Source organism: Chanos chanos, chromosome 5, assembly GCF_902362185.1.
Source record: "Chanos chanos chromosome 5, fChaCha1.1, whole genome shotgun sequence".
NCBI classification, from domain to species: domain Eukaryota; kingdom Metazoa; phylum Chordata; class Actinopteri; order Gonorynchiformes; family Chanidae; genus Chanos; species Chanos chanos.
The window spans coordinates 48,950,815-48,960,754 of record NC_044499.1 but is presented as its reverse complement, the minus strand read 5'-3'; the positions used below and the strand labels follow the sequence as shown (position 1 = coordinate 48,960,754).

Sequence of the window (9,940 nt, the reverse complement as noted above, 5' to 3'; positions counted from 1 at the left end):
TGGCTGCCACTTAGATAGGTCACTTCACTCAGTTAGGAACCTTCCTAAGCTAAAAAGACTATTCACAGCCCCTGACTAACTGCAGGTAAGGTGCACAGCGTGGATGCCCTGGACACAGAGGTGATTCACATCCCAAGCAGGAAGGCATGAGATGATTTCATCACGCTACTCAGCACAATTTACAACTTATGAATTGTTTATTTTACGGAATTTATCACATACTCATTTCAGATAACTGAAACTGCAGAAAGTGAATCTGCTGATAAGGAGGGTCTTCTGTAATCCAGTGCTCAAACGTCTGCTCTCTTACACATGAAGGCTATAGATCTGGATTTTTAGCTTTTAGAGGAACTCCTTATCTTCATTTTCTGAGGCAATTTGGTGTTTGCTTGTTTGGTAGGAGGAGCCACGTTGTTACAACTTCTAATTTGACAAATCAGTTTATTTACCCAGGCGCAGTCACACCGCCTATTCAGTAGATGGCGATATGAACTTCATATGTTGTTGTTGTTTTTCATGTGTGATTCATCTAGTAGAGATGAGAAAAAGGAGGAAACGTTCATGAAACGAACACTTTCGTTTAGGGTTTTTTTGGGTAATTGTGAAGTCCCCCGTTATTTTCCCCCGAACATCTTATTCGCACTTTTAAAAAAGGCGACATTTAAGACGACTCACGAATCGAAGTCTTTTAAAACATGCTACTGTCAATGACGTAAAATCTCTTATGGATATGACATAATTCTGTTTCAGCGTTTTGTTCGCCGACTATCCAAAGGAGATCTAGAATTCACTTTGTACGCGTTGAAAAATTGATCGCGTGAGGTGGGATGGGACGATGGGACAATTGGAGAAATTCAGCCTGGTAAGAATTGAAACTGCCATTTGTAAGCTAAACCGAGTCATGTAAGCTAAAACGAAAAATCATTCTTGGTTCCTGTTACTTTGTAACACAAATGTAAGCTTGTTTTAGAGTTGTGTGTAAGGTAGTCTATAAGAGAGTTCAATATCAGTTTGTACAACTCTTCTTCATAAGAAAATTGTTTCTTATGATACAGTTTATACAGATGTCCACTGAGAAAAGGCAAGTTAGGCGTCTAGGAAAGACAGTTACACAACAGTCACAAAGTCTTTTTGTTCGTAAGGTTTCGATACATAGCCCACGAGAATTACACCAAATTATCTAATTTTTACTTACCTGAAAAAAGGAAAGAAACAAGCACTTTGGACAATATCAATAAGTGCATTTTTACCAAATTAATAATACAGAATACAACTGGATAGGTCTTTGTCATGAAAGAATTAGTGAGGATTTATCTTAGGGACCTCCCCAATTATTGATTTGTCACTATATTATATGAAAACACGAAACCAACTGGCCAAGGACCAGTAGTTAGGGCGACTCTGTACCCACACTGCATTAAAGGCAGGAAGAGGAAAGGGTAACTTCGATAAAGGTAAACATTAAAGCGCTGGTGGAAAAAGTCCTCTTTAGTTTTGCTCGCGCTCAGGACCAGCCAAGTAGGCTGCGATACTGTGTAGTGCAAGTCTTGAATCTAGCAACGGATTAGCCAGATCAGAAAGGTTCTGTCTTCTTGGATATTTCGCCAAACTGACTGCTTTGTTAAAACTGTCATAGTACAAAGGCATACAAGATAACTGCAAGTAAGTGGAACACTACCTTGGGAGGACTGGATTAGCTATGCTGATTTGGTCGACTGGAAACACGATCATGTCAGCTGAGGATTTACGGACTAAAAATGACTTTTGCCGAGTCATAGCTGTATATGTCTTTGATGTCAGAAATTGACTGACCTCTCCTTCCTTCTGTTTTACAGATGCTGCAGTATGTTTGGTAGGATGATCAAAAACGAGGAAGAAGATGTAAGAATTCTCTCTCTCTCTCTCTCTCTCTTTGATCAGTCATATTTCTCTTTACTTTAAAATGAAGACCTGTTGAGCAATATGCTATTTCGTACCATAGCAATATTTTGGGATGTAACCTGTGACTCCTTACACATCATAATCCTTGTGTATTACCATTATAACAGAGTAAGATCATTCCTCCCTTACATTTTTTATAATAGCATCTGTTCTGTCATTACTTGCATGCTGAGCAGGGAAACAGTGCTAGATCAGTGAATGTTTCTGAGTCAGCAGGGCCAGTGAGTCATGTGTCTCGATAAGTTGTCAGAGTGCTTTTTAAAGTACTCTTTAAAATGCTAGACAATTTCACCACCATTAACTGTGCCTAGTCACTTGGAGACTGTTTTAAAAGGCTTCATGATATAAGGAGAGTGTTTTATTGTGCTTGATGTCTTTTTATTGCTGTGATTATCCTGTGAAACTACTGCTACCTGAAAAGGTATATGTGAGTGTGAAAAAAAAAAAAATGTTTCGATTGCTCCAGGAGTTCATTGCTGTCAGGGTTCAGGATCCTCGGGTACAGAACGAAGGCTCATGGAACTCCTACGTGGACTTCAAGATATTTCTTCATGTGAGTTGCTGTTGACACAAAGCTAACGCTCAAAACTAGACATGTGACTGCTAGTGAACAATGAAAGTTGTTCAAGGATTCTCAGACTTTTCAGGCAAGATGTTGTTTACACATTTTTGTATATTTGCATTTCGTAAGTTTAAAAAAAGTCAAATAAAAATTGCAAAGGGTTATCTCTTTTGTTGTTGTCCTAGTCACTGGTTAGCTTTTATTTCGATGTGGTTGATTGACTGAACAGAGAGTGTGTGCTGAGACCAGATAATCTCCAGTTTGGTCTTGAGTGGTCGATTACGGACTTACAGATTACGTAATCAGAGTTAACCCATCGTTTGTGGAGAAAACTGTGACATCAGAGCTTGATGTCTAGGAATGAACTGATGCACTCAGCAAAGTCTATAAGTTTATGAGTTTTCAGTTCAATAGGTCTGGTGATAAAAAAACCCAAAAAACAATATTTATATGCACTGAAAGTACATTTGAAGAACTTTAACCGAGTTAAGTAAATGCTGTCTGTGGTTGGGTAGAGTTTTATAGATGACTGTGTCCATGGCATGAAACCACCGGCCAGCAGTCGTGGTTCTGTGTCATATTAATTTACATTGAATTATGATATTCCCTCCCACTAGACCAACAGCAAGGCATTTACGGCGAAAACATCGTGTGTACGTCGGCGATACAGCGAGTTCGTGTGGCTAAAGAAGAAGCTGCAGAAGAATGCCGGCCTTGTGTACGTTTTTTTGTTTGTTTGTTTCTTTGTTTTTTTTAATCGTAAAACAGCTGTTTTTTGGACAGCAAAGTTACACAACCAAACCCAGACAATAATGTATTTCAGATAAACTTATTTATACTATTTACTAGAGTGTTTGTGTTCACAGGGTCACTGTAATGCTAAAAAAAAAATCACGTGTCTGTTGTGGATTAAGTTCCTATAAAAAAAAGATAAAAGGGAACATGAGAGAGAAATTGAATGATTTGATGTATTTCGTGGTAAACAAATACAATGACAAGTCTGTGGAATTTTGCACCGGAGAGAGAGGCAAGTAAAAAGAGGAACCTAAAAAGAAATTATGTCACTGTTTTTTACCCCCCTTAGTTACGTTTTGTATGTTTATTCTTGTTCTGTGCCTCACAGACCTGTTCCAGATTTACCCAGCAAATCGTTCTTCTCCTTCTATAATGAAGACTTCATTGAGAGGAGGAGAAAGGGACTCCAGTTCTTCCTGGACAAGTGAGTGTTCTCTCTGTCTTAAATGTCATTATACCTTATCCTGCTTCTCTCAGTGAGGATAACTTATAGTGGTTAAGTCATAAGGAATCTTTTATATATATATATATATATATATATATATATATATATATATATATATATATATATATATATATAAAGACTTCTCTCTTAATGAAAAATAATTCATTTAGTTTCAGCTGACAGTTTAAGGACAAGAGATTGTTCTGGAACTGACTCCCACAAGTACAGTTTGTATGTTTTTTTTTGCCTCGCAGTTATTCCATAGAATTAGGGGTCAACAGATGTTTGTTGTTTGGTTGGTTAGTTGGTTGGTCAGGGCTGATATCAATTATTAGTAAACAAGGGAACCAGTAACCAATATTTCGGGGGCCAATATTCATTTGCAGTAAATATGAAAGTTTTAGTGTCAAAATTTAAAGTGGCACAAACTCCAACACAAAGATTCCTTAAGATGAATATAATAATGTTAACAATGTTAAATGAAATACTTCAAAAACAAAGAATGTTTGATCATTATATTGAAAAATTAAAGTGCATGGTGCTCTCAGAGGGTAAAAATGTGAACAAACCGAATGAAATAAATAAAAATAAAAATAAAAAGCTGAATAAATAGCGCCCGTAAACATAAGAAATAAAAAAAAAAGTCATAAACTTCTCAGTAAGATTTGTAAAGCAACTCAAAGAAAATGTTTGTCGTATTGGATATCTTCTCTAAAAGAGTGTGAGAAGGGATCACAAATGACCAACTGTTAACTAGTAATGACGGGGGTGGAAAGCCTCTTAATTACAAAAATAAAATAAATATCACCCTCTGGGGTGCAACGATAAACAAATGTAGGAAGGTAGCCTTTTTTTCTTTTTTTTTTCTTTTTTTTTAAGCTGAGATGTTTGATAAGCACCTGTTCTCAGCTTGCATCAGATTCTATCTCATGTTGCGGTGCTTATTTATAGACTTCATTATTTTCGGTTTGGCTTGTTCAAGAGCAGCCTGCAAGTTGTCTGCCCGTTTTTTGCGTGTCAGTGTTTTGTGAAATAAACACGTAGGTATAAAAGATATAAAATCTAACAACAACAGCTGTCATGTGAAAGTGTGTGTGTGTGTGTGTGTGTGTGTGTGTGTGTGTGTGTGTGTGCGTGCGTGAACACTCTTGACACCTGACTCGCACATGTGTGGATTTATCCTTGCCTGCTGCGACCGCCGTTCATTTTCATTGGGCCGTGGCAGAGGCAGTGGAACTGGTGAAAGCCGCGAGACAGAGCAGAAAAAAGCAGGGACGTTAGTCCACGTATTCAGACGTCGAGCGAAATTCCGCTTCGATGGCTGAGCAGCAGCGAATCACGCAAGAGTGTGTAGATGGGAGAGTTATTTTGAACTGATAAACGGATTCTTCCCTGTGTCTGCGTGGGTTTCCTCCTTGGAGCTCTGGTTTCCTCCCACAGTCCAAAAACATGCAGGTTAGGTGAATTGGAGACACTAAATTGCCCTTAGGTATGAATGTGAGTGTGTTTGTCTGTGTGTCTGGCTTGCGATGGACTGGCGACCTGTCCAGGGCGTTTCCCTGCCTCCCGTCCCAATGAACGCTGGGATAGGCTCTAGCACCCCTCTGCGACCCTAATTAGGATAAGTGGTTTTGAAAGTGAATGAGCGAGCGAGTGATAAACGGATTGAATGCCCACATCAGCGAGTGTGAGCCAGAGACAGCTGTGTGAGTGGGGAATGGCCACGTAGGTGCGAGTAGCGGGTAAGAGAGAGTGACCGAAATTTTTCGGCAGACGTGTGCCGATTCCGATCATCGGGAAAATAACGAATATCACAGCACCACTGATTGGTCGACTCCAGCAAAGGGTCACCTTGATACAAGTCTAATTTTACAAACGTTGTCTGTATAGAATGTGCACTGTAATAGTTCACAGCAGTGGCCTTGAAGTGTGGCTCTGGTCTCCGCTTGCTTCATGTCTCTTTTCCGTCCACAGGGTGGTGCATTTGACTGTGTGTTTGTCGGACAGCCAGCTCCATCTCTTCCTGCAGACGCAGTTACCCATTGGTCATATCCAGGACTGTGTACAGGGCCTCACCCCCTACACTGTAACAGACGCTATACTCACTTATGCCTCGTCCAATCGTGGGTGGGCTCAGGAGGAAGAGAGCGGGGTTTATGAAACGTGCCTGAATCCAGTTCCTTACGAGTCAGTGGAAAGGTATGCAAAACAATAAATATAACCCACTCTTCATCGGAAATTCTACGTGTTTGCGCACTGGAATGGGCTTTTAAAAATGCTCTTGTCTGTGTTTAGATGTTTCTGAAAGGTGAAGCCATTGACTTGAACCTCTAGTCATTTGGAGACACTTGAATCCAAAGCAGTTTACTGCACAGCAGTGCAAACCCAGTTGGCTGGCATTCGCCAACAACAGTTGTTCTTATTCTCATTACAGATCTTAACGTTCAATTCGTCTTTGTGTCTTTTTTTTTTGCTCTTCTTAGCCCTGCCCTTCACATACCTCCTATAAAAAATGAAGAACTTGCTCCAGCCACAATCAGTGAGTCTGAATCTGCCTGTGAGCTGTCAACAGACACTAGCTCTGTGGAGTTTAAGCTCACAGACACAGCGTCAGATCAGCCCGACACGCCACGGAAGGACAGCCAAAACGAGGTCGCCCGGGTAGGGGAGAGTCGTGTGGAACTGTTGGTAGAAGTTCACGCTGAGGAGAGACGTGAGAACGATGACGCCACGCAAGAGGGATCTGTCAGTGGATCAAGGGAAGCAAAACTCGGGCGAGACAACGTGGAGGTTTTGAGCCAAAATGGAGACGGTGAAGGAGAGACTCTCTCGGTGGACGAGGACAATGTAGGCAGAAGCCTTGAGGAGAGCAACCAGGAAGTGCTCGCTAATGGAGACGCGCACGCAGATGAAGCCGTTTGTCACGAAACGTCCGTGGAGGAAGACGTAGAGGAGACACCCTCGGTAGATTCAAGCAGAAGTAGAGAAGTCGATTCTCGAGAAGAGAGCAGTCAAGAAGCAGCCTTCGAACCGGAATGCTCTGCAGAAGAAACCTCAGACAAACAGCACCGTGAGGGGGAGCCTAGCAACAGTGTCGACAACGAGGACATGACTCAAGGGGAAAACTCTGCGGAGTTGAGTCACGACACGGAGGTGCTTACGGAAGAGGGAAGTCAGGAGGGAACGACTCCAAATGTCATCGTGCCAGAGTTCAACGCCCTGCAGGAAAATAGCCACCAAGACACTGGTTGTGAGGGAGACGCCCCTGACAACGACGAGGTATCTGGAAAAAACGTCTCGCATCAGAACGGGGACTGTGAGGTGCCCCCCGGGGGTGTCCCGGAGGGGAAGCACCATACCGATCCCGTTCAAACGGAAATCCCCGAAACTGTCGAATCGTTATCGGTCGTTAGTCAGAATCGTGAAACAAAAACGATGAACTCACATGACATCAGTGATGACACCGTCGACCGCACGCAGAGGCAAAATGGGGAAGTGTCAGACACGGGCAGCGCTCTGTCTATCGAGTCAGAGCACAGGGAAGAGGAGGTCAACGCAGTGGACGCGCATTCGCGCCATAACTTCAAAGCCGACCGCGGCGATTCAAATAAGCTCGCCAAGCGAGGAGCTGAGTTTAACTCAGAGGTTCCGGCGCCTGTATGATTTTCCTGTTGTGTTTACCAAACCCTCTGCCCAGATGCTGAGATTTGGGCCTCTGTACTTAAAAGTCCCCCCCCCTTCCCCGGACACTGGAGATGTCTACGTCGACTTGAATTAGACCGGTAATACAAAATGAGGACTACCTCCAAGCGGACTGGTTCTCTCAGACGAGCTCCATTACTTCCAGTTATCTTCGTGGTTTGGCTCTGTGGGATCCATCTGCCGGGGCCAAGAGGACTTGTTTTTCACACTGGACTGTTGGCGTGTCGGGAAAATCAGGAGAGACACCTATCTTTCCGTTCACTTTTGTGTGTGCGCACAATTGCATGTTATTGCCTTAAGCCTGCTTCCTGTCTAGATGTCCAGTCAGACACTGTTTCTATGCATAACCTGGAATAATGTGTCAGGCACTTACCTCCTCTAGTCAGTAGAGAGTGACATTAACAGTTGAACCGTACAGCAAGTGAGTGAGACTTCACTCAGACCAGTGGAATAATTTAGGATGACGTATTGGAAAAGGACCAAAATTTAACATTTAGAAAATTCTTATTGCAGTTCACGTCACGTTACACAGTTTGTCAAAAAGGTTTAACTTTCCTGGAAACCAAAAAAAAAAAAGAAAAATCAAGGCACTACACAAATAATGGGAAATGAAAAGTTCAAAGTTTTAAGCATAATTATGTCAGTTCTTGGCCCTGTATTTACTTTCACTTGTTTTCAAGTTATATTGGCTTTAACGGTGCAATGTGACAAAGAGGCAAGAGGCTGTTTGTGCACTGTGTTTCTGAGTAGGTTACTTAGCAACCAGTTCGGTGGTCCAGCTGAAACCATCTGAGACGAGATCCGTCATGGGCAACGCAGTAGTGGAATTTGCACAGAGTGGGGGTAGGGTGGGGGTGTCAAATTTTCTATGATAGGGCTGTTATCAGGTGCAGTGGAGCGAAGAGCCAACTGTACATTAGTTAAAAACTGGAGATTATCCACAGTACAACGTCCATCAGAATTGTCAAATGATGTTTGCTCAATGGAAAACAAGCAAGATCACCGGACAAGCAAGGTTACATCACACAGTTTGTCAACAGCATCACAATTTGGGAATGTACGCTTGTCAAGGTCATTTCTTGTGATATTTTGGGAGTATGTTTTCCAAACAGACTTCTTTAGGTTTGAAGTGCTTTTATGCTGTGAACACAATCTTTCACTACTGTAGGTATGCTGTATCAAAACTGGAAGAAAGTTTTATGAAGTTTGCCAGTGAAACTTCTGTTTTCCTGAGAATAATGTAATCGCAAAAGCTTCTTGTAAGGGACCCATCAGTTTACCAGTGTCAAACCACACTCAAGGGAATCGGAGTTATTTTAACAGTTTAATACTCCTGAATGTAGCCGAGATTTTAAGCTTTGATAAGAGCAATCTTTTTTTCGCGTGTAATTCACTTTAATGCCATTTGAGTAGTCATGGCAATTTTCTTTTTTTTAAAAATGGGAGCTGTTCAAATGTTTCTAGGGATTGTTCTGTTCTTTAGATGCAAGAAAGAGTGAAGTACTGTCTGTGTCCATTGGATTCATTACTGTTGTGTGTGTCAACCATTTGAATTTAGGTTTTATCTAATCTTGTATTTAAGATTTGTCTGTTCTTCTACTGCTATGTTGGTTTAGAAACAAAACCTGTTGATTGAAGTTCCATTTATTTTACAACATTTTATTAATATATATGATAAATCTCTCTCTCTCCTTTTAATAAATAATCCATATATATATATATATATGTATATATGAATAAGGATAATTTGCCTTATTTCTTATAACGGTCAAGGATCCAGAAGGGCAGAACTGGTCAGTAATAAAACACTGGCATGCACAGGGATTTTGGGACAGTTTCACTGAGTAAATGGATGTATTGAAAATATCAGCCAATGTGAAATAAACTCATGATTTGTCACTGAAATATCATAGTGTATTTTTTTTAATACTTACTGAGATATAGTCTGCTCTGTTCAAACATTCTGACATTGAGACATTCTGACCAGTTTGATCTCGATGGTCTGGCAAACAAAGCTAAATAAACAAAATGTCACAATGGTCGGTTTTTATAAACCGCTTTTTTGTTATTGGCCAGCACAGATGGCTTGGGTATTAACTTGTTGTCTTCCTGTTCACAATCCTATTTTGTGATTAAAATACAGTGTGAGTGAAAAGCATTTTACACTGGGTTCACCCAGTGTAATCTGAACCACATCAAATGGATCCAGTCAATGTAATTTTCAGGTTAGGTCAGGATCGCAGTCAGAGAGTGGTTTGCGCAGTGTGTGTACGAATGTCAGAGACCTAAAAACAGACGAATTGACATCCTTTTTGGGACTTTACTGTTTAATCATGATTTCATTGATCGCTCTGACCCAGATACCAGTTCTCTTGTGTTCCCCTTCAATATATACGTCAAAGTCAGCCTCAAAAGGCACCGTTTTACTCCACATTCACGGACATCCGTTTTCTTTTTTCATCTCATTTAGTGATATTGAATAAGTTTTTGAGTCT

At 41.1% G+C, this 9,940-nt stretch overlaps 1 protein-coding gene across 1 annotated transcript; it reads left to right on the top strand.

Annotated features, from left to right (window-relative positions):
* Positions 1 to 620: 620 nt before the first annotated feature.
* snx11 (sorting nexin 11) lies at positions 621 to 8,260 on the top strand. Its single transcript, XM_030775848.1, has 7 exons — positions 621 to 862; positions 1,836 to 1,881; positions 2,408 to 2,494; positions 3,121 to 3,221; positions 3,627 to 3,722; positions 5,718 to 5,942; positions 6,227 to 8,260. The coding sequence occupies exons 2-7, from the start codon at positions 1,846 to 1,848 to the stop codon at positions 7,404 to 7,406; spliced, it is 1,725 nt and encodes a 574-aa protein (XP_030631708.1). The 5' UTR covers positions 621 to 862; positions 1,836 to 1,845; the 3' UTR covers positions 7,407 to 8,260.
* Positions 8,261 to 9,940: the final 1,680 nt, after the last annotated feature.

Bases quoted from the DNA above. Each gene is read 5' to 3' on its own strand.
- snx11 (XM_030775848.1), top strand. From the start codon at position 1,846: ATGTTTGGTAGGATGATCAAAAACGAGGAAGAAGAT. The intron at 3,222-3,626 runs GTACGTTTTTTT...TGTGCCTCACAG, and splicing joins CAGAAGAATGCCGGCCTTGT to ACCTGTTCCAGATTTACCCA. The intron at 5,943-6,226 runs GTATGCAAAACA...TGCTCTTCTTAG, and splicing joins CCTTACGAGTCAGTGGAAAG to CCCTGCCCTTCACATACCTC.